This window comes from Myxine glutinosa, chromosome 5 (genome assembly GCF_964187855.1).
Source record: "Myxine glutinosa chromosome 5, kmMyxGlut1.1, whole genome shotgun sequence".
NCBI classification, from domain to species: Eukaryota; Metazoa; Chordata; class Myxini; order Myxiniformes; family Myxinidae; genus Myxine; species Myxine glutinosa.
In genome coordinates, this window is record NC_136265.1 from 171,157,744 (window position 1) to 171,183,478 (window position 25,735).

The following is a 25,735-nucleotide window of genomic DNA, read 5'->3' on the forward strand; positions in this document are numbered from 1 at the left end:
CTGGGCCAACGCAACACACATGCTATTACCTGCCCAACACTCATAGTGTTGTCCTCAAGGTTTAGTGTGTGTGTGTGTGTGTGTGTGTGTGTGTGTGTGTGTGTGTGTGTGTGTGTGTGTGTGTGTGTGTGCCTTGAAACCCTCTCTATCGTCCAGCTTGCACTTTTCTATCTCCAACTCACTGGGCTCCACGGGTCTCAACCCGAATGTCCGTTCTCTGAATTCCACTAAACTGGAACTCAAATCTCCACTTCCCCCTGCCCTGCTTGAGTTTTTGAATGAGTGCCTCTAGTGCATACATGAGACTACCAGTTCCTTCATGGCTCTCACCTTATGCACAGTCGCAAGGCCCTGTCTTTCACCTTCTTTGAGGTGGGGTGGGGGGGGGGGGAGGGGGGAAGGGGAGGGATTTGCTGACTTACGTAGCTTGAAATGATTTATTAAAGTAGACACAAAGACAGATTACAAAGGGAACTATTGACAGGATTAATAGGGGAGGAATGGTTGGAGGGTGTTAAGACACATTACAGAAGGGAGGGCCACTTTTATAGGCTTCTGAACACACTTCGACACGTCCTATCATTTTACACAGAAACCACACACTTATGATACATGTTTATTCATGACATGACTCGGTCTATCTTACACCCATTACCCCCTTCTGGCCGTTCCGCAACAATACGTTTTATAAATGATGCAAATCTTCTCACCTCAGCTGGTTTTCATGAAAGTCTTCTGTGCCTAAAACTTCATGGACCCAGCCCGGAGCAAAAATAGCTGTTGAAAGCCCGACTTCACGGATCATGGCTATTGCCTTGGTGGAGACGCAAATACAGAAATATCAGTTTAACACAAACTGAAGAAAAACTTCCTTATTTAGCACAAGTGTTCATCAACCTTCTATTTATTTTGAAGAACTACAAAAATAAAGCAACAATCATAATCGTGCATTCATTTACCACATGTGTAGACCATCCGCCACCACCAGGACAATTCCGTCCAAATACATCAACCCCAACATAGACGTCGTTCCACCGATCACCAGCAAGCTCACGGGTACGCCGAAGTCCTTCACGGGTCCAGTTGTAGTTCACAAAGAAGCCATCACAGGATTCCAGAAACACCCTAAGTTTTCACAAGTGGAAGATTTGGAGAATTATCTCAGTCTTTACTATACTCCAAAACAACAGTTTATAACAGGCATAAATGTACAGATATACATAAAGCACACTTGTATCCTAAATCATCTTCATATTCCAAATGTGGTTCATTAGCACCGTTTCCCTCAGGGCTTCAAAAGCAGGTAGTGCACGGCCATCCCTACCTGCAATACTTCGCACCCCATTAAACCTTCAAACCCTCGCAAGTTACTGATAGTCAGGTTCACTATGTTAACAAATATAATTTCGTTCAAAATTTTGGTAGATTAGCAGAACGATACATTTTTGGAATATTCAGAGCATGAGGAATCCAAAAATTAATGTTTACATTTGCGTAGACACCTTTGCGAAAATGACACTCAGGACAGTGATGAAGATAGTCAGGTTCACTATGTTAACAAATATAATTTCTTTCAAAAATTTGGGATTAGCAAACCTGTACATTTTTGGAATCTTCAGAACATGGAGAATCTGAAAATCAATGTTGGCATTTGCACAGACACCTGCATGGCCGCCATTTTGGATTTTGAAAATGGCCGCCATAAAATACATATTTTCCGCGATCTCGGCTTCTAGTCAACCTAGAGACTTAATTAAATATGCTAATCCTATGTTTTCTGGGTCAAGGAATCCAATAAAGGCCTCAAAATAGTGCTCAGGATTATAGAAAAGCAACAAACAAAGGTAATTGAAAACCATTGTCTTTATATTTGTGATATAACTATTACATAATACATGATATTGCAAGTCCTTTGAAGTTATAGGTATGGGTTTATAAAGCAAGAAAGCAGCCTTGTTAGTATCAGATTGAACTATAAGTCCTATACACAGGATCTACGAGGTCTATACCGTTCAGGAATATGCTTTTACAGATCTTCATCACTGTCCTGAGTGTCATTTTCGCAAAGGTGTCTACGCAAATGTCAACATTAATTTTTGGATTCCTCATGCCCTGAATATTCCAAAAATGTATAGTTTTGCTAATCTACCAAAATTTTGAACGAAAAAACATAGTGAACCTGACTATGAGTTCCCCCCTCTCCACTCCTCTTTTATCTTTGTTCATCACCTTGCTTATTGTCCAACTGTTGACCCACTGTCAATTCACCCCTCTGTTACATCGCTCTTCCATAAACCTCAATCTTGTATCAATTAAAAATAAACTACACAAGTCAGGAGACGACGATGGTTCACGAGCGAGCGGTATTCAATGACAAAGGACGGACTATAACCGAAACAGGCCCGGACAGGCCAGGCCCGGAAATGTCAAAACGAAGGTTACTGACCTTGAAATGAGATAGAAAATAATGTATAATCAGTTATGAGGTTAGTTAGCTACACTATAGCGAAAATTCGGTGAAAAATTAAATGAAAAATAAATAAATAAATAAAACAATGAAAAAAAAAGAAAAATGAAAAATCGAGCTCGGTGGGGCTAGATACATGACATTGGCCTAACCAAATATCGAAACCCGTCAGATTCCACCAAACCCCTCGGAGAAGATGTAGCTTGAACTCGATTACCCCCTAAAAAGACATCTTTTTCGGGCGTGGCTCCGCCCACAATGGGCGCAACACGCCCACTCTAGGCAGGACACAACTCGATCATATCAACCTCCCACCAAAGTTTCATTAAGATCGGATGATATCATCGGGTAGTTATGCTGCGGACAGACAGACACACACACAGACACACACACAGACAGATGCACACACATGACGCAAATAGCGGTCACTTGATAACTCGTGAACCAATTATAGCAAGTGGGCCAAAATCGCTAGGCTGCCATCTCGATGCAATTTTTTTTAGGGAACCCAATTTTCACACCAGATGTACTTTATGATGTTGAGATTAGGAATCACCAGTATTCTCGCGTTTCTACTAGCACATTAAAGGAAGACTCCAGACCCAAAAAAAATTTTAATTATTTAAATCTTTAGAATTAGATAATGTTTAATTTTTAAAAAGAAAAAAAATTCGACGCTAAATTAGTCGTAAAATGCGTTTTTAAAAAGGCACGATTAAAAAAAAAAGAAGCTAGTTCTGGAATCCTTGTGACGTCACTGTGACGTCACTGTGACGTCACACAAGGTATAGATCTCAGCTGATCGCGGTGCACACAGTGCATAAACATGGCAGACATGGCCGAAGAAGAAGTTTCTGACTCCGAATCGCTCGATATTTCCTCCGATCTGTCGGACTTTTCAGCCGATGAATACGTATCGGAGGCTGAGGAAAGTATTGTAGAAGAATTTGATATAGAACGGAGAGAATTTGGTGTTCAACCATATCAGTTTGACTTTGAGCCGGATTACGCCGACGATGATCCAGAGGCCAATATGGAGGTCGAAGTGGAAAACGACGAAGATGATGCTGAACGGCTCGCAGATTTAGATTACTGGTACGTGTTGGGCTAGCCTACTTGTTGATAGTTTCGGTTAAATATGCGAGGAATATTTATATCAAGCGAGTGTTATTGCAGTAGTGACTTTGTTTGATCGATAAAACGGTAAAAACCCGATCGCCTTGTGCCTGTATCATGGCGTAGCCACAGACACGCAGGCTGCAGCTAGAGTGTTGTGTACAAATGCACTCGTCACTGTACGTCGGCGTTTCGTAGAATTTTGGCCAATTTATTTATATTTATAGCAGGCATGTTCCGCGAGACCCCGAAATAAGTCGATACATAAACAATTATGCTCGCATCCCGGGAGGGGGGGGGGGGGGGGGGGAAGGATAGCCCACATTTTATATATGACAAACGTCATTTACGATTTAGTGTAGGCCTAGGCCTATGCATTGCAAGTGTCTTTGGGGACACACAGTGACAGTGCACTCGCATTCGAGGTCTCTTCAAAGTCGGCGTGGAACATGCAGTCTGGGCCTGGGGCAAGACGGTAGGCATCGCAAATTCAGTGTCGGCACCAGTGGCCTGAGTGGGCGACATCATCATCATCGAAGTAGACGGCGTTAAATTCTTTGACGTGGTGGCTGGCGAAGCAAGTGTCCTACAGGTACCCTCTGGATATTTGGATGGGATTTGCAAAGGCTTCAAATCTAGTCTGGCAGCGTGTCCCACTGTCCCATACTCCAAGCCAAAAAGTTGACATAGCACTCTGGTTCAAAATGTTCACTGCAAAGCCTCGTCGACTTTGTCGGACCTTTCCATCGTGCTCGAGTTCGTCGGACAAACCTCTTCCAAGTGTTATTACTGGCAACATCCTTCGGGAATTCATGCAGTGTTCGCACAAAAGGCTCCGAGACTTTGCTGCACCCGTACAAAACACAACTATAAACCATTTAGAATCCGATATGCAGGACAATATAACTAGAATAGAAACACTCCACACTATTGTATTGTATTGTAAACCATTTGCAAAGAATTTCCGGCTTCCCCGATCACCTCGTGTGACGTCATACTATGCATGGGCACGTGGTCTAAGATTTGCAGAAGCGTTTTCGTCGATGTTCTATTACTGGCGCTTTTAAGGTCGGATTACAAGGAAACGACTTCGTAGGTTGATTTTTTTTTTAGATGATGTTATGTACTGATCAAAGATTATGTAGAAGCATTTAACTAAAAAATATATTTGGGGTCTGGAGTCTTCCCTTAATGAGAAAAACCCCCGAAAAATTGTGGTCAGCTGCCACGTGACCGTGGCGAGTAGCCAATCAACGACAGTTGATTGACTGTATTGACTGATTGACCAATCAACGACAATCCGACTGTAGGGCGACACCCATCTTATGCTTCCTTGATCCAATATGGCGGCCCCCACTGGGTGTTGTTTGCACATTGTGCCGGCTGAAAATGGCCCTATGATACCGATTTCTGACATCAGTTTTCAAAAACATTGTCAATGTGTTAAACACGGGAAAACCTGGATGGCGAGGAGTGAAAAATTGCCATTGAAGTCACTGCTACGATTAAGGATTCCACTCAGAAACCTGATCTCGGATACCATCGGAAATGTTACGCGAGGTAAGCAAATGGTATTACCCATTCTAGGACAACATGCCTTCATCGAGTGTGACAGTGTCAATTCCTTCAAAGGAAAGGGAAAACTAAAGGCATTGCGTCTCCTGTTGAAGTCTCCGGCAGCCGTGCAAATATTCGGGCAGCTTGGCGTTGACTGGATTCCATGTGATGACATTTTCTCTGGTCTGGAAGATTTTGTTTGCAATCTCTACAATCAGCCACAATGCCATGATGTAAACGAAGCTCGTTACAATCTGTTCAAGATAAAACGTTGAAGAGATGAAGCTCTCCCACCAAACAGAGATTGCCTGAGACAGCACACATTAAGAGCCGCTTATCAGTGTGCGATTTATCGTCGATGTCTTGACACCTCAATCAGTGCCCAAGTCCAGCGAATCATGGATGGAAGATGTACAATGAATGCCTCACAATACATTGGATGTACGCCCCACCTCCCCCGGTCTCTGCACACATTGCACACCAAACCTGCCACGACTGCATTACTTATGTTATCCATTTTTAAACTTAAAACCATTAAAAATGCTTAGCTTTACAGTTTATTAAAAATTGCTTAAAACCAAACGTTATGAACACATATTTATTTACCTCCGCCACCAAGGGTGGATGGAGGTTATGTTTTCACCCCTGTCTGTTTGGCTGTTTGTCTGTCTGTCTGTGAACAAGATATCTCAAAAAGTTCTGGATGGATTCAGACGAAATTTGACAGAGGTAGTGTATTTGAGAATGACGAAATTATTAGATTTTGGTGAAGATCCGGATTCGGATCCGGCTACTAGAATTTTTAGTGATTCTTCACCATTGGGAGATAGAGCCAAAAACGATATATAGCAGGATATCTCAAAAAGTTGGACACATTTGGACGAAACTTGGTGGACACGTTGTGTGCGTGACAAGGAAGAATCGATTCAATTTTGGTGAAGATCCAGATCTGGATCCGGCTGGAAGAATTTTTAAAGTGATTCTTCACCATTGGCAAATCGGGCGAAAAGCAATATATAACATGATATTTATAAAAGTTGTAGATGGATTTGGACGAAACTACTTATTCCGTTCTAGTTGAGTGCCGTTCTAGTTATTCTATTGTTGGTCCACATATTCCATTTATTACTTACAAAGTTTTTCAAAGTATTGTTTAATTATATAGTTGTAAACGTTATCTCACCTTAAATACAGTAAATTCATTATTATACCTCGGAAACATGAAAAAAAATTAGACAACAGTTAGGTCCCCAACTCCAGTTTTCAGTCACTGTACTTTTACCAAGTAATAATAAATAACTAATTCCCTTGCAGGGACCCGTTCAAATTCCACGTAATATAAAATTTGACTTAACAACCTCAACTCTTTCCCTATCCCCTCTCCTCTCCTTCTGCCCCTCACCCTCCCTCCACTCCTCTTCTCTCTCTACTCCTCCCCCCACCCCCCGCTCTCACTCTTGTCGACTCCCCACCTCTCTCTCCACTCCCCGCATCAAATCCAAATCAGAGATATTTAAAACGGTGATTAAAATGCATTTTTGTCTAAAACCGCCAATATTTAATCGATTTCCTTCCCTTTTGCTGCAACCAGGTCTTAAGCCATCTTAGTAACTATGAAAAATGAAATCAGATGGCGAATTAGAGTTACGATGAAGCCGTGAGGGAGTCAAAGCGTGAGCCTTACAAAAGAGGCTCATGAAACCTCAGACCTATACAGAACAAACAAAATGGCAGCAATTTGATTTTAAAGCCCTGAACGAACAGACAAACAAACTGGTAGAGAATATATATATATATATATATATATATATATATATATATATATATATATATATATATATATATATATATATATATATATATATATATATATTTATTTATTTATATATATATATATATATATATATATATATTGTAACGGATTTGGGAAACCGTGCACTTGGTGTAATTGTTGTAAATATCACCCTCTGTAAATAATAATTCTTTGTAACTACCTCCATCCATTGGTAAGATCAAAGGTCGTCCCCTAGTTAGTCCATCACACCACGTAGCAAATCATAGGACCTATCTATAGTTATATCGTTATTCTGTGTTCCAGATAAGGCTGTGTGTCCAATAATTGACTCTACGTTGCATCAAATCAAATAAGATAGGATCCCTTACAATATCGCCGTGGCCTCCTAACTGCCAGCCGCTGTTGCATTGGGCGGTTTTCATTCACATCATTTTCCCCGCAAGACTCCATTGCACACGAGGCCAAGAGGAGGGGAGGAGCCGTGGGATCGCGGGCGTGGCCCACCTCGTCACCCAAGGTGGAGCCAAAGAGCCCTCGCCAGCCAACCAGCGCCGAGGTGAGCAAACCGATAGGCGTGGCATCGGAGTTGGCGGCTTCAGCGCGCCACGCGCGATATAAGCGCACGCGCAAGCCTTTTTCACAGGAGATGCGTGATCCAGCTGAACGGGAGAGAGACGCATGACAAGGAGCGCAAGGCGAATGAGAATCGGCACGCCCTGCTCACGATACCAACCAGCACTCTGAACAAAAGAACAAGTGCGTGCATGCGAACCTCGACGTCGTGCCGCGATCCTCGGACCTCCCTGTCACCCGTTCTGTGGACCACCTGAACCTTCTCATCCCTCCATTTATTCCTGCCTGAGAACCCCCATTCGTGTACGTGAGTTTGTCTTGTTTTGTCTTGTCCCTAGGAGTAAGTAAGCTTGTATAAGGATTGCACTGTGTCTTCTTCTTTTTCTGTAAATTACGTTCGTTTCTTCTCTTTCTTTGGGTTATTGTACATAATTAATAAATACCTGTTCCTCCTTACCTTGGCTTTCTTTCTCATCTGACCACTTTCGTGATTTCTCCATTGAGTTCCTGTGGCGCGATTTTGGTCGAACCGCTTACAATTGGGTTAGTCTTTGCTAACGGCTCGGATTCCGGACTGCTAAACCGCTCGGCAAAATACCATCTTGTCCGGGATTCGAGCGGGGCCACCCACCTGCTTTGTGGAGGGATTGGCGGAGGTGTCCGGGAATCCCCTGACCAATCACCTTGGCCAATCCTATCCCACAAAGGAGCAGGGTGGGTCCAGGAACAGAGACGGCCAGTATAACGACACGGGGATTAAACCCCCCTCGGTAAGGGGAGTGCCGTCGTCCGATTCTGTAACAATATATATATATATATATATATATATATATATATATATATATATATATATATATATATATATATATATATATATATATCTGTGCAGTGTCATTGTTGTGATGTCTTGTGTTGTCACTGAACTACTTTCTCAAACTTTTGGGAAATCCTACCAAACTTCTGGTATGCACATAACTCTCCCGTCGGTATGTCCTAAGGGTATATTTTTTGAAAAATGTTCTTTTTTTTCTCTTTTTTTTGGGGGGGGGAAATTTTTTTTTTCAACTTAAGTTTTCAACTTCAATTGTTTATAAAATGTGATATCACGAAAATTACAAATACATTTGTGCAAAATAATTGTTTGAATTATGATTGGTTTAAACCATGACAAAACGGCAACTCGGGTACAGTCATTTATCTGTACTAGGGCATGCCCGTACGTGGGTGCCCGTTCCTTGCCAAAAAAAAAAAAAAACGCTACCCGTACGCTCTACCCCGTCCGTACGCCCGTAAACAAAAAAAACAACGCTCTTCGCTTCCGCCCTTCGCTCTGACTGAATTGGGAGAAATAATGCGCATAAGAAATCGAGAAATTATTATTTTCTCCGGAAGAAATCGAATTACGAACCGTAATGGCGCACGCGCTCGGCTCGGCTCATTCTGTGATTGGCTGCCGGAAGTGAAGTCTTCACTGTCCGGAAGGTCGCAAATCGCAGTTACGATGAATCGCAAATTAGTTTTAATTAGTTTTAAAACATAGTTTAACGCCAACATAGTTTGCCAACGTGAAATAAATGAATACGCTCTCAAATGTGCCGTCCGAGGCAGAGTCTGTTCGCCACGTTCGGCACACGTGATAGCTCGCTGCTCTCTGATTGGTTGAATCGTTTTTTGGACATAGCTCGGTAACTACTTGTCCGATTAATTTCAAACCTTGAAAAGGCACATCCTCGGGTCCCCAGCAATATACCTGGCAAGTTTAAAGTATATCGGACCCGTGGTTGTCGAGAAACAGCGGTCACAGACATACATACATACATACATACATACATACATACATACATACACACAGAGATTACTGGAATTATAGATAGATATCTACACATCTGGGCAGTGTCTGTGTTGTCACTTAACGACTCCCTCAAACCTTTGTTTCTGTGGTTGTGAAGTGTTTTTATCAACGTTGCGGTGGTTTTGAATCATGTGGTGGTGAGGTATTTTGAATTATGTGGTGGTGAGGTGTTTTTAAATGACGTGGTGGTGAGGTGTTTTTAAATAACATGGTGGTGAGGTGTTTTGAATTACGTGGTGGTGAGGTGTTTTGAATTATGTGGTGGTGAGTTATTTATAATTATGTGGTGATGAGGTGTTTTTAATTATGTGGTGGTGATGAGTTTTTAATTAGTTGGTGATGAGGTGTTTTGAATTACTTGGTGGTGAGGTGTTTTGAATTACTTGGTGGTGAGGTGTTTTGAATTACTTGGTGGTGAGGTGTTTTTAAATGACATGGTGGTGAGGTGTTTTTAATTTCGTGGCTGTAAGGTGTTTTTATTACGTGTTTTATGGCTGTGAGGTGTTTTTAATTTCGTGGTGGTGAGGTGTTTTTAATTACTTGGTGGTGAGGTGTTTTTAAATGACATGGTGGTGAGGTGTTTTTAATTTCGTGGCTGTAAGGTGTTTTTATTTCGTGCTTTATGGCTGTGAGGTGTTTTCAATTTCGTGGTGGTGAGGTGTTTTTAATTTCGTGCTTTATGGCTGGGAGGTGCTTTCAATTTCATGGTGGTGAGGTGTTTTAAATTTTGTGGTGGTGAGGTGTTTTTATTACGTGTTTTATGGCTGTGAGGTGTTTTAAATTACTTGGTGTTGGTGTCTTGAATTACGTGGTGGTGAGGTGTAATCGTCCCAAACTTCCAGTCTGCACCTACCCCTACCCTATGTATGTGCTGAGGGGTTCTTTCTTGAAAAAAAAAACATTCAACCTAAATTGCTTATAAAAATGTAATATCACAAACACAACAAATACATTTGTGCAAAATAATTGTTTGTATTATGATTGGTGTAAATCATGACAACACAGCAACTCGGGTACAGTCATTATCCTCAGCTAAAATAAGCCTGTTCCTCAGTAATGACGCTTGGTGAGGCGAGCGCAATACAGTCACGTGAAAAAGTAAGTACACCCCATGTAAAGTTTTGACTTTTTCAACATATTTCAACATACAGCTATTTGATCTTCATTTCAACAATATTGAAAGATAAAGGTGATATAATATAACAAATATCATGAAACATTTACATTTTGTAGTCCATTGTATAATTTAAATAAACATAAATGCAAATTGCGCATGTGGAAAAAGTAAGTACACCCTTGGCTCTAATAGGTGGTATTGCCCCTTTTGGCAGAAACAACCTCAAGTAGGCGTTTCTTACAACTGTCTACCAGTCTCTGACATCGACTGGGAGAAATTCTTGCCCACTCCTCCATGCAGAATTATTTCAGCTGTGCGATGTTTGAGGGGTTTCTTGGATGCACAGCTCGTTTCAAATCTCCCCCACAACATCTCGATGGGATTTAGATCCGGTCTTTGACTTGGCCATTCCAGAACCCTCCATTTCTTTCTTTTCAGCCATTCCTTGGTGGATTTACTGGTATGTTTAGGGTCATTGTCATGTTGCAAGGTCCACCTTCGGTTGAGCTTCAACTTTCCGACAGATGGCCTCACATAATCTTCAAGCACCCTCTGGTACAATGAAGAATTCATAGTGGATTCTATGATGGTGAGCTGCCCAGGCCCCGATGCAGCAAAGCTGCCCCAAACCATAATGTTTCCACCACCATGCTTTACAGTTGGTATCAGGTTATTGTGGTCAAATGCTGTCTTTGGTTTTCGCCAAACATGTCTTCTGGTACTGTGGCCAAATAGCTCTACCTTTGACTCATCTGTCCAGAGCACTTTGTTCCAGAAGTGCTGGTCTTTGCCGAGGTGTTCATTGGCAAACTTTAGTCTTGCCCTGATGTTCTTTCTGGACAGCAAAGGTTTCCTCCTGGCACACCTCCCATGCATATCAAATTTGTGCAGCCTCTTTCTAATGGTAGACTCGTGCAATTTGACATCAATAGTGGCAAGAGCTACCTGTAGGTCCCCTGATGAAATTCTGGGGTTCTTTGAGACTTCTTTCAGCATCGTGCAGTCTGCTCTCGGGCTGAACTTGCTGGGGCGGCCTGGCCTGAACAAGTTGGCAGTTGTTTGGAATCTTCTCCACTTGCAGACGATCTTCCGGACAGTCGAATGATTGATTTCAAATTGTTTGGAGATCTTTTTAAATGCCTTCCCAGACTCGTAGGCATCTATAACCTTCTTTCTGAAGGCCTCGGAGAGCTCTTTTGATCTAGGCATGGTGATGCCGCGCACTTCAACAACAAAGAGCAAACCAAACTAAATGTCTGAGGTTTAAATAAGACAGGTTCCTCCAAGATCCTCTCTAACGATGTTCTAATCATTTGCACCTGAGCTGGTGCACCTGATTCTAATTTTAGGTTTTCGAAGTAGTGATAAATGTAGGGGTGTACTTACTTTTTCCACAGGCAAAATTTGCATTGATGTTTTTTAAAATTATACAATGGACTACAAAATGTAAATGTCTCATGATATTTGTTACATTATATCACTTTTATCTATCAATATTGTTGAAATGAAGATCAAATAGCTATATGTTGAAATATCTTGAAAAAGTCAAAACTTTACATGGGGTGTACTTACTTTTTCACGTGACTGTGTGTGTATATATATATGTATGTATGTGTGTGTGTGTGTGTGTGTGTGTGTGTGTGTGTGTGTGTGTGTGTGTGTGTGTGTGTGTGTGTGTGTGTGTGTGTGTGTGTATATATATATATATATATTGTTACGGTCCGCGGTTAAGGATGTTGTTTGCCGAGCGGAGGCACCGCGGCCTAACAGTTTCCCCGATTCACCCGATTCACCCGACGTTGGCCGTATCGCGCCACAGCTATTCAATATGGAAAAGACTAAAACGACGGATGTGAAGAAAAGGAGAAGAAGAAGACAAAAGGTTGAAAATACTACTAAATTTATTTACTATGTACAGGCTCAAAGAAACCAAGGAGGAGGAAAGATAATAAAATAATATACAGAAGCTTTTAGAGACACAGTGAAAATACTAGCTTATACAAACTTAATTACCTACCCAGGACAGAACAAACAGAAACGGACTCACACGGGGAATTGCAGAGTGGATTAGCTGGAAGGAGAGGGAGGTCCAACGGGTCCGGCAGCACGATCGGCGCCTTGGGCAGCCGCCGTTCCTTCGCGGCCCTGCTCAAAACCGCCGTCCAGGCCCCAAGCGGCTGTTGAGGGTTGTTGCTGCTGTGGACGCTGCTGCTGGCGAGCAAGGCGACGAATAGCAGGCTTTGTGCTTTCCTGGATGATCTCCTTTGAACAAGAATCGCTGCTGGATGATCTCTTCTCTTGGACAAGAATCGCTGCTGGATGATCTCCCTTCTCTCTCTTGGACCTTACAACTCCGCAGCTTTCCTCTGACGACTCAGCTCTTTTCATGGACCTCACCACGCAGCTCAGCTCTGACGACTCCCTTTTTTATCACTCTTGCGCCCGCGCTTTTATAACGCCTCCGGCGATTAAGCCGCCGGCCTTCAGGACACGCCCATCGGTGTGCTCACCTCGGCCATGGTTGGTCGCGCGACCCTCTGGCTCCGCCCTTGATGACGACGGGCGGGCACGCCTTTCTTCCCCGACCCTGCCTCGTGGCCAATGGCAGCTTTGGAGGGGATGTAATTGCCAAATTGAGGCTTGGCCATTACGAAAGGGGAAATGGAGGTTTTGGGAATGGGAATGAAGGATGAAGGGAATCTATCTTTTTCACTTGGTGCAATGGAGTGTCATTCTAATGGAAGACAAGGCCTTACCCTAAAACACATAATAAGGATATAAACTACTGAACAAGGGTATTATAGTGTCCTTCAATGGATGCTTTATGGAATTAACTACCGGGACGCCCTTTGACCTTCACACAACACTGGAGGCAGGAGGGGCCAGAATCAAACAATGTTACACAGCAATTTACCACAATACAACACAATAAAAAAAATACAATCCTCATATCCACAACAATATATATATATATATATATTGTGAGAAACCACCGGTGAAACCACCTGTTCTCACCCAGATTTGGTGCCCCGCCCACCGCGTGACGTGGCCTCCTTGGAGCCTCACGCGATCGGGAGGCGATTCGGCACGTGATTGGTGGAGAGTCGAGAGAGGCGGTCGCCATCTTATGCGACGCACACGGCTCGAAGGCTCCGAGTGGGAAATATCATAAAGGGCTTTCCTTGAAGCCTCACGACAGCCGAGTTGGGCTGGTCGATTACCGTTCTGTATTTTACGAGCGAGTAACTCCAGAAGAGAACGAGTGATTCCCGGCTTCGTGTTGGAGCTACTGGCCGACCGTTCCTGCCGGCCTTGTGCGGTATTCCATCCTGGTATCCTCCGAGTCCCGGAGCTCGTCGATTGGAGCCGCGAGTGATCTTACCTGCGTCCTGTTGGAGCGTCTGTTGCCGACAGTTCCTGCAGGCTTGTGCAGTGTATTCCATTTTGTTACCTTTCATGGTTTTTGTGATCGAGCCAATAAATAATCGTGCCTTACCCCTAGAAGGCCGATTAAAACACAATTGTGTTTATTGAGTTCTCTTTGTTCACTTCGTGGACTGCTTGAAGCCCGGACATTCACGTCCGTATTCCGTGCTGGGATACATCCCACAGACGGGATCGCGACAAATGGGTTGCTCGTCCTAGGATCATTCAAGTAAGAGCCATTCGATTGAGACGGGAATTCTGCAGTGGACGACATCTTCTGGCATCTGTTCATCGCCTTCTCACCAGCGGACGCCGTCTTGGAGGAACTTTCTCGCCGTAGGACGCTGTCTTGGGCAGAGAAGTGAATAGCCTCGGATCCCTCCAAACAACCGACAAAGAATAAGTGAATAGCCTCGGATCCCTCCAAACAACCGACAAAAAAAAAACGTGAGTATTTGTACGTGGTATTTTTCTCATTGGCAATTTGATGTGCGGGTGATATTGCGTAGTTCGTGTCGTATTTCCCCAACAGAGCGTTGTGTTTGAGCGTTGTGTTTGAGCGTTGTGTTTTGTGCCTGGTCGTATGATAACTCGTAGCCAAGCTATGTCGACCAGGGAAGTGAGAGTTCAACCTGATCATGTTGACAGTCACGTGGGTGGCGAGGTGAGCGACGCAAGCAGCCTTGACCCGGTCACTCAACCCGAGATGTTAGGAAGCGATCCCATCATGACTAAATGCATGCGTTCGCCCTTCTGGACCGGGCTGACTCCGGTTCAACAACTTGACATGTATAACAGGGAGAATGACAGGGTAGAGGCAGAGCGTGCTGCGGCAGCAGAGGGAGAGCGTGCAGCAGCAGAGAGAGAGCATGCAGCAGCAGAGAGAGAGCATGCGGCAGCAGAGAGAAAGCATGCGGCAGCAGCAGAGAGAGAGCATGCGGCAGCAGAAGCTGAACGCGTCAGAGAACATGAGTTGCGAATGTTGACTGAACGACTGCGGGCAGAGGGGTCTGCTGCAAGAGTCCCGGAAACTGTTCATGTTCGTTTGCCGGACTGGACGGGAGACACGAAGCCAGAAGCGTATCTGGAGATGGCGGAGAAGTTGTTGGCTGCCGGTGGCATTGATGAGAGCTTGTGGGTCGGCCATCTTGTGAGCCATCTATCTGAGAAGGCGAGGGAGGTATATGTGAGGATGGCAACCGAGGACGCAAACAAATACAGGGCATTGAAGGCCGAGATTTTGAACGCCTATGCGGTGTCCGCATGTATTTATAGGAGAAATTTTTTCAGCTGGACTCGTGAGTCCAGTCAAACCTATGAGGAACATTCGCGGGCCTTGTTGGAACAGCTGCAGAGTTGGTCCCCTTGCCTCTCTATTGTGCTTTGTGTGAAGTGTAACTCTTGTAGGGTAGATATTAATGTGGTGTATGGTGTTAAAATTTGTGTGTGAAAAAAAAAAAACCAAACTGGTTCATTGTTAACCTGTTAATGCCTGTTAATTGCCTGTGCGTTAATAATTGCGTTATTGTTGCGCTATTGCGTTGCGTTGTATTGTTGCGTTGTTGCGTTATTGTTGTTAATAAGTGTTAATAATTGTTAATTGCGTTAATTGCCTGTTAGCGATTACCGCCATCATCTTGCCATGTGATTTGCACCTACTACAAATACTGGTTTTAAAAACGCCGTCTATTCGACGGGGTTTTTACTTAGGGGGGGAGGACTGTGAGAAACCACCGGTGAAACCACCTGTTCTCACCCAGATTTGGTGCCCCGCCCACCGCGTGACGTGGCCTCCTTGGAGCCTCACGCGATCGGGAGGCGATTCGGCACGTGATTGGTGGAGAGTCGAGAGAGGCGGTCGCCATCTTATGCGACGCACACGGCTCGAAGGCTCCGAGTGGGAAATATCATAAAGGGCTTTCCTTGAAGCCTCACGACAGCCGAGTTGGGCTGGTCGATTACCGTTCTGTATTTTACGAGCGAGTAACTCCAGAAGAGAACGAGTGATTCCCGGCTTCGTGTTGGAGCTACTGGCCGACCGTTCCTGCCGGCCTTGTGCGGTATTCCATCCTGGTATCCTCCGAGTCCCGGAGCTCGTCGATTGGAGCCGCGAGTGATCTTACCTGCGTCCTGTTGGAGCGTCTGTTGCCGACAGTTCCTGCAGGCTTGTGCAGTGTATTCCATTTTGTTACCTTTCATGGTTTTTGTGATCGAGCCAATAAATAATCGTGCCTTACCCCTAGAAGGCCGATTAAAACACAATTGTGTTTATTGAGTTCTCTTTGTTCACTTCGTGGACTGCTTGAAGCCCGGACATTCACGTCCGTATTCCGTGCTGGGATACATCCCACAGACGGGATCGCGACAATATATATATACACATACATATATATATATACACATACATATATATATATACATATATATATATATACACACATATATATATATATACACACATATATATATATATATATATATATATATATACACATACATATATATATATATATATATACATATATATACATATACATATATATACATATATATACATATACATACATATACATATATATACATATATATACATATACATATATATACATATACATATATATACATATACATATACATATATATACATATATATACATATACATATACATATATATACATATACATATACATACATACATATATATATATATATATATATATATATATATATATATATATATATATATATATATATATATATATATATATATATATATATATACATGGCTCAGATAGTGGGTACACCCATTGTTACATTAAGGGCAAAATATGTTGTTCAAGGGAATATAAAATGCAACCTATTATGTTATATATATTATATATATATTATATTGTTACGGTTCTTAGAACCTTCACTTTGTAAATTTAGTATTAAAATTTCCTCTGTACATTTCCCCTTTAATTGGCTGTTAATTGAAATGAGTGCACCGTAGCTAGTCCATGTACAAGCACGTAGGCCACCATAGAACCTTTCTATAGTTATTTTCTTATTCTATGTAGTTTAAGGCTCTGTTTCCCACTAGTTGACTGCATTGCACCGAATTGAAATAAGATAGGATCCCTCCGACGCCCCCATGGCATCTTCAAAATGCCAGTAACTTTGGATGGGGTTATTGGCATCACCATGGCCATTCGGATTGCCAACTGCATTCGCCCTCCATTGAACACGCGGTCAACTCGGGGAAGAAGGGTGTGGCCCCACCTCATCATCAGAGGGAGGAGTGAACCAGACCCGATCAACCAACCAAGGATGAGGGGTTTGGCTTGAGAGGGCGGAGAGAGAACGATCGGGCAGTTTCGCGAACGTTCCGGGGTGTGGCGCTATATAACCCATCACGCGACGCCCCCCAGAAGAAGATGAGTAAGCAGTCCACCCGAGTCCAGTTGAGGAGGAGCTGGGATGTGCGTTTGAACCAACGGCAGCTTTGAACCAACCGCAACTTTGAGTCCACTGCAGCTGAACCAACCGCAGCTTTGAGACCACCGCTGTTGAGACCACCGTAGTTCAGCCCCCCTGTGACACGCAGCTTCGACCCGCTGCTACGCGGGAACCAGATTGTGGTGGCATCGGTGGCCGTCAAGGTCCAGCCCGACGTCCCGGGCGGGAGCAAGCTCCAGCTGAACCTTCCTCCCCTTCCAGCCATTCGTTCCTGCCTTCATTCCCCATTTGTGTAAGTCTGATTGTCGTCTCTTTTGTGTGTCTTGTCTCTGGGTTTAAGTAAGCTTGTATAGGTAATAGTCCTTGAGCCAACCGGCCATATTTTGAAGTGAATGCTCAGGCGGGGGGAGTAATTCTCATTATGATTTTCCATTAGACCAATGTCTCAAGTGTCAGAAAAGGTGTGATGGACATCTGAGAACGGTAGCTTAGTGCCCGGATGGACGCCATCTTTGAAACCACCCAGCTCGAAAATGCCCATTTGGTGGGGTACATTGTTGCACGTGTATCTGGACTTCTATACTAGCTATCGATGTGCGGTTGACGACTAAATATACGTCCGATGTGTACCGTCTAAATAAAAAATAATATGAAGCATTTTGTTTTAGATTAATTATTATAAAAATCAATTATCGAAAAAAAATCATATATTTTTCAATATTTTATTATTAGACTTGTACTTTTTTTAGTGAAACAACACTGGTATGATTTTCCAAATTATGCATTGTGCTACACCGTTTATCTGTCTATAAAAATAACTCAAAAACTAAAACATATCATCCACCACGAGTTTACACAAAAAATATATGAAAAGGCATGCACTTTCCACAAACCGAAACTATGTCAGTTGGAATTTCCCGCCGATAATCAACCCACAGAACCCAGTGCCGAAAGTGACGTCAGTCTATTCTATATCTATATTCTATATTCTATATCTCAGTCTGAGATTTGTTGCGGTGACCTGATTAATTTCTGAGGGGGGGGGGGGGGGGGGGGTGGGTGGCTTAAGAACTAAAAGTGAACATGTTAGATGGCGCCACATACAACTCTATTATAGAGTTGTATTGTGGCGCCATCTAACATGTTCACTGACTTGGATGAGTATGTCTATGTAAGCTGGCGAGCTTTTCGGATATCGGAGTAATCTAACGTCAGTCTTTTTGTTCTTTCAGCTGAGATGGCCGGTGTCGAGGCGAAACGGGCGAAGATTGAACCTGAGTCCGGAACGTGCATCCTGTGCAGCAAGAAGTCGCCACTCTCTGAACTAAGCAAGGCAGCGGGCAACAGTTCTTGGAAGACATTGTGTGACGCAGCCGCAGTTAGAAACTTTTATCCAATTCTAAAGCTAGTCCAAGAAGGCGCAGTTGAACTTCCTAATATTCCAATATTATACCATAGGGCTTGTAGATCAGACTTCACTCACAAAAACCACCTAGCTACTTTGACCAATGCAGCTAGAAGTTCTTCAGTTGATACTGGCGATGCGGTGCGACGGCGATCATCACGGGAAGAGACAGGATCAACTTCAACGGTCTACGATGATAAATGCATTTTTTGCCAGCGTGCTTCAAAATTCATAAAAGGCAGTCGTACCCGTGAAACAGTTGTCTTGGCTGTTGAACTTCGAGCAGATAAGACAATAAGAGATGCTGCGACAGCTCGCAATGATGAGAGAGTTTTGGCATTGACTACACGAGATATGGTTGCAGCTGAGGCTCACTACCACTTCTCCTGCTATAGAAACTACACACGGCCCCAAAAACCTCAAGTAGAAACTGACATTGAAGATAATATCGAGAAAAAAGAAATGATACGATGTATATTCAATTTCATTCGCACTGACTTGTTCTTGAACCCGAGGATTGTTCCAATAGTTGATGTTGCAACAGATATCCTGTCTTCAGATACATTTTCAGTTGATGTTCGTGACTCCATCAAGAAGAATCTGCAGCGCACATTACAAAGAGAGTTTGGAGAATCGCTCATCTTCTTCAATGTGAAACACCGTGTATACTTGATGCCCGATAATCTGACAAAGCGAGAGATTGCTGCAGAGTGCGTAAACCTGAAAGCAGAAGTGAAAGCATTTGAACGAACGGACGGTGAAAGTAACATTGTGCGTGCAGCTACGTCACTGCGACACCAGATCAAAGATGCTCATTACAATGAACGTTGGCCGCCTCAGCCAGCAGAACTCACTTCAGATTACGTGAAGATACCAGATTCTCTTCGTGTATTTCTGCATACTTTGATTTGCGGGAGTGGGGGTAGCTCTGCGCGTGCCGACACACTGGTATGGTCGATGGCTCAAGATATCATCAATGCTGTACACCGGGGTACCATCAGAACATCGAAGCATGTCCTACTTCCGTGGGTCATGAAAACGCTCACCGGTAATACAGAGGTCATCAGAATATTGAATCGACTCGGGCACGGATGTTCGTACACAGTTCTGGAAGAAATCGAGACAGCGCTATGCATAGACAAATTAGCAAGTGTGGAGAAAGATACAGTACCACTTCCGTCACATGTGCACCCTTCGGTCCCGACTGTATTAGCATTCGATAACATCGACAGGCTAGAGGAATCGCTGAGTGGTGGCGGAACATCGCATCGCGTCAACGGTATCATCGTCCAACCGAAGTCGCAGTCGTGTTTGCCGCCCCAACCTCCATCGGCAGTATCCAAAGCAGATAAGAAGCGATCTATCCCGTCATCCAGCGATTTAGTTCCAATATACAGCGGTGGGAAACGCGAGGGCCCACCTGCAATCAAGCCTGCAGATCTTTCTGACACTCTTGCAGGCACAACATCCCTTGCGCAGCGCCGAAATCACGTATGGATTATGACTCGCATGCTGGAACCATGCGACCAGACAATCAGTTCGTGGACTGGTTTCAACATCATGACTAGAGATCGTGTTCAGGTGACGGAAGATGTAGTTGGCTACCTGCCGACTATAAACGCGCCTGCCACAGATATGGCAACAGTGCAAGAAATCCTCAGAGAAGCTCTGAACATCATGTCATCACTTCAGCTTGAGCGTTATACCGGTGGTGCTAGACCAGGCACTATTTGCTAAGGCGACCGAAATAGCATGGAAAGATGTCGATCGATATGGAAGAATCGTGCTCATGATGGGGAACTTCCATACCATCTGTAACTTCATGTCGAGCATTGGGAAAATGTTTGGAGATGCAGGCCTTCGGGATGTAGCTGTTGAGTCAGGAGTAATCACTGAAGGTTCCATCAACAGGGTTCTGGAAGGCAAGCAATACAACCGTGCTGTGCGACTCCACAAGTTGATGTACGAGGCACTAATGCGCATCATTTGGAAGGGCTTCCAGGTGTGGATAGAAAGCAATCATCCTGACAAGGAACCCCAGATTCGAAGCACTGACCTCAAAATTCGCAGCATCAAGGAGGATGTTTGCCACGAGACTCTCGCTGCTGCTCTCGATGATGATTCATGTGTACAGAGCTTTGACATGTTAGCGAAATACCTACATTTTCTGCGAACCAAACATGGAGACCTGGCTCGCTTCTGGATGATGTATATTGATATGGTAGAGACCCTGCTGGGGTTGATTCGTGCGGATAGAGAAGGCGACTGGATGCTTCACTTGGCTTGTGTCAGAAGAGTGATCCCTTGGTGTTTCGCAATGAACAAGGTGAACTATGCTAGATATCTACCAGTGTACTATGCACAGATGACGCAACTCCACGAAAAATGCCCCGAGTTGTACAGGCAAGCACTCGAATGTAGCCACGAGGAAGCAGACACGCGTATGTTTCTCCACGCAAAGCACGCCGCTACCCACTACAAGACGATCATCTTAGTGGCAGATGACACCGACGTTCTGATCATCAGTCTTCATCTCAGCAGAACCATCGATAGTCAGCTCTTCATCAGACGAGGAACAAAGGTTCGAGTCAGAATGATCGACGTTGGAAAGTTGGCTGCGGTATTGGGGTCTGGAGTTTGCAGTGCATTGCCAGGGCTTCATGCATGGAGCGGGTGTGACACTGTGAGTGATCTGGCTAGCCAAGGAAAGATAAAGGCTTTGAAGCTTGTGCAAGCGAATGAGCTGTATCTTCAAGCATTCACAGATCTGGGATCTTCGTGGAATGTACCAACAGACGTCTTCAATAGCATTCAGGCCTTCACGTGTCAGCTGTACGCCAAGAACACGAAGATCGTCGGTGTTAATTCGCTCCGTTATCACATGTTCTGTGCAAAGAAGGGCCAGATCGAATCTGGACAATTGCCGCCTTGTGAAGACTCCTTGATGCAGCATACGCTTAGGGCCAACTATCAGGCGGCTATCTGGCGACGCAGCCTTGAAAACCTACCAGACGTCCCAACACCATCAGCAGGACATGGTTGGGAACTCGATGATGGCGGTTCGCTCACAATCCGATGGATGGCGGGTCTACCAGCTCCAGATGTCGTCTTGAATCTCATCTCATGCACATGCAGAAGGACGTGTCGACCGTCAGATTGCTCCTGCATACTGAATGGGTTGAAGTGCACTGTTGTGTGTAAGCTGCAGGGATGCTCCAACATGGTGCAGGATGATGCTATCGTGGCTCAGGATGCCAATGACTCTGATGGCGACTCTGATGATTAACTTTGTGTGCACTGTATATTGTATAGCATATGTTGTTCTCTATTATAATGCAGGCCAAATTGCCTGAAAATCTTTATAGACAGATAAACGGTTTAGCAAAATGTATAATTTGGAAGATCATACCGGTGTTATTTGACTAAAACATGACATGTTCAATGATACCTCCGCTTGCTTATTAGGAATATACATCGTATGGTGTTAAAATCAGCTCCATACGTCTTTCCAAACTCTAGTAATGAATAATTAATATAATTGGCGGCCATTTTGAAATCCAAGATGGCCACCAAAGTGCAGATTTCCTATGTAACAATTTCCGCCTGCTTATTAGATATCGTATGGTGTTAAAATCCTCTCCGTACGACATTCCTAACTTGCGTTATCGTCAGAATAGATAATGCCAGCGGCGGCCTAAGTCATTTTATGCCTCTTTACATTTATTTGTTGTAAACTCGTGGTGGATGATATGTTTTAGTTTTTGAGTTATTTTTATAGACAGATAAACGGTGTAGCACAATGCATAACTTGGAAAATCATACCAGTGTTGTTTCACTAAAAAAAGTACAAGTCTAATAATAAAATATTGAAAAATATATGATTTTTTTTCGATAATTGATTTTTATAATAATTAATCTAAAACAAAATGCTTCATATTATTTTTTATTTAGACGGTACACATCGGACGTATATTTAGTCGTCAACCGCACATCGATAGCTAGTATAGAAGTCCAGATACACGTGCAACAATGTACCCCACCAAATGGGCATTTTCGAGCTGGGTGGTTTCAAAGATGGCGTCCATCCGGGCACTAAGCTACCGTTCTCAGATGTCCATCACACCTTTTCTGACACTTGAGACATTGGTCTAATGGAAAATCATAATGAGAATTACTCCCCCCGCCGGAGCATTACTTTTGGTCTGGCTCAAGGACTATAAGCTAGAATTTCACTGTGTCTTCTTCTTCTGTAAATTATTTTCGTATTTTTCCTTCTTCCTTGATTTCTTTGGTCTTGTAAATACTAGTAATAAATTATATTTGTTCTTCCTTACCTTCTGGTTTCCTCACATCCGATCGTCTTTGTGATTTCCCCCTTTGAATACCTGTGGCACGATTTGGCCAACGTTTAGAATCGGGTCTAGTAATTGTTAATGGTTCGAGCCGCGGCTGCTAATCCGCTCGGCAACTAACATCTTGTCCGCGGTCTCGAACGAGGTTGCTCACCTGCCTCTCTGGAGGGAGCTGGGCAGCTTCAGGACTCACGTCGGTCAGTCACAGACAAGGGGATTAATCCCCCCATGGTAAGGGGAAAAAGGGCCGATGTTGAGATCCGCAACAATTGGTGTCAGGAGCGAGATTCAGACATGAAGTGCGCTTAGCGCACTCAAATTACGAGTGGCCAAAATTTTATTTATAACATCCAAATTTAAAATCGTGCCATGGATAGTCAAGGCGACCGGATGCCGGTGGGTGAGTTAGAAGGGGGGGGGGGGGGGGGGTAGAAGCGACCCAGGACCCCATGGAGGAGGTGGGAGTAATAATGGAGGAGGAGAGAAATGAGGATGTGGTTGCGGGGGTATCAGGTGCGCAAGATGGTGCCCTCGCGCACGAGGTTGCAGCGGCACCAAATGTCGCCGCGCCCGTGACCGTAGCAGCGCCGCCAATGGACTGGGGCCTATTCATGCTGCAAATGCAGGCCTTCATGGAAGAGAACAGGGGGTTGGGAAACCAAATTGTAGGGATGGAAAACAGAATGGGGGAGCGATTGGAAAATCAAATAGGGGAATTGAGGAATGATCTGGGAAGCCAAATCGGGGGGCTCGGTGGCAAAATCAGGGGGCTCGATGGCAAAATCGGGGGGCTAGGAAGCAAATTGGAGCGAATCGGTAAAGTTGGGGATAGAATGGGTGACCGCATACAAAAATGTGGGGAGAGCATACAAAAATGTGGGGAGAGCGCACGAAAATGTGGGGAGAGCGCACGAAAATGTGGGGAGACCATGGATCGCATGTTGGGCGAGAGGGTCCCAAGGGTGCACGACGAGGTAACGCGGATCGAGAAGCGCTGGTTGAGCGAGGCGGAGGAAAGCACGGGTAAAATGACGGGTATAGAGATCGCGACCCAGGGTATGGGGCAGCCAGCGACCGCTGAAGTAGAGGGAATTTGAATAAAGCCAGCGGTCGTCAAAGAAAAAGTAGCGGGAATTGAAATTGGAGAGACCGGGGACTTAGAAAAGCACTCGCGGCAGGGAAAGATGGATAATGTACAAAGTCTGAATTCACATCCTGATGCTGTACTTGCTAATCCTTATAAAGATTTGCAGGTGCGCGTGGAGAAAAGGATCCCAAAGGTGAGTCGTGCTGTGTATGGCGCTAAGAGGTTTTTCGGCAAAGTGTTTGGCGCGAAGAGAATTGTCGCGCTATTGGGGTCGATATGGCACCCGGGCGTTTGTGGAAGGTCTGTGGGGAGTGGTGTAAGTGGAAATGGCGCGCTTGTGAGGAAAAAGTGTGCGTCGGCGAGTGGGTGTGTTATAAAGTGTGGCAGTAAAACCGAGTGTGAGTGGGAATGCACGACGGAGTGTATGTGCGAGGGTGAGAGTGACCCGGAGAGTGAGTTGGTGGAGGAGCGGGTGCGAGAATGCACACCTGGGATGAACGGCGAGAGTGTGCGAGAAAGCACACCTGAGTTGGTTGTGGCGCGGGTGTGGGAGAGCCCATTGAAGCGCGTGAGTGGGTGGATGCAAGAGTGCACCCCCATGAGTGGTACGGAGTATGTACCGAGGGAGAGTGCGCAAGACGGTGCGCGAGGTGTGTTAAGGGAGTGTGCGAACGGCGAGTGTGCGCGAGAGGTGTGGTGTGTAACAGGGAGTGCGGTGGTGGAATTGACGAAGAGCATGGGATGTATGAGCAACAAACGGAACGCGTGGTGTGAGCATGCAGAGGAGGCATCGACGTTGACCGGGGCAGCGTTTAGGGTGACGAATAGCGTGCGCGGTGCGCTTTGTTGGATGCGAGGCCCGGCGCGGGTCGGTGTTGCGTCGCTTCTCTGCGAAGCGTCGTTGCCGATTCGGGCCTGGCCCCGCCCCGCACGGTCGAGTCCGGGCCTCGCCGGGCAAGGCGACCGGTCCGGTTCAGGGGCAGGTAGGAGGAAGCGGAACGGTGCCCCCTGGTGGGGACGGGGTTACGACCGGGCGAGATTGAGCCATCGGGCCGGCCGGAGGCCGCAAGGTTCCGCGCCGAGATGGTGCGTGGAATCTCGGCCCGACCAAACCGCCTCCCCTGAACCGAATGCCGGACGGATTCAACCAGCAGGCGACCGAACCACCCGCATTCATTGCTCGGCTTTGCGAAGCCGGGCTTTGAAAATGTAAAGACGCACCGAGGCTCAAGTTAAAGGACATTTGGTATGGATAGGGAATTTGTGATTGGCAAATTTTGATTGGTTGGAATTTGATGGCGAAATTGGTAGTGAGAGATGTCCGATGTGGAGGGATGGCAAATCCACCATCCCTCACACCGGGGCACATGAGCTATAGGTTTATGGGGTTTGGCAGCGTAAGCTCGCTGAGGGAGGGTTAGGATAAAATGATAGGGATCTAGAGAAGATGGACCATAGGTAACGGTAGCGTTAAGTAGCGACATTCCACCTGTAGTGGGGACGTAGGTAGATTAGTTTGGATTAAAACAACGAGGGAGCGCAATAGTAT

General features: G+C 44.8%; 1 protein-coding gene across 2 annotated transcripts in view; it reads right to left on the reverse strand.

Moving 5' to 3' along the window:
* ENGASE (endo-beta-N-acetylglucosaminidase) overlaps positions 1-25,735 on the reverse strand; it is a 96,263-nt gene that overhangs the window by 15,471 nt on the left and 55,057 nt on the right. For both annotated transcript variants that reach the window (XM_068115567.2, XM_068115566.2), the window contains exons 6-7: positions 960-1,125; positions 711-814 (exon numbers count right to left, since the gene is read on the reverse strand). In XM_068115567.2, coding sequence (XP_067971668.1) covers positions 711-814; positions 960-1,125 — 270 coding nt within the window. The remainder of the gene's footprint in view (positions 1-710; positions 815-959; positions 1,126-25,735) is intronic.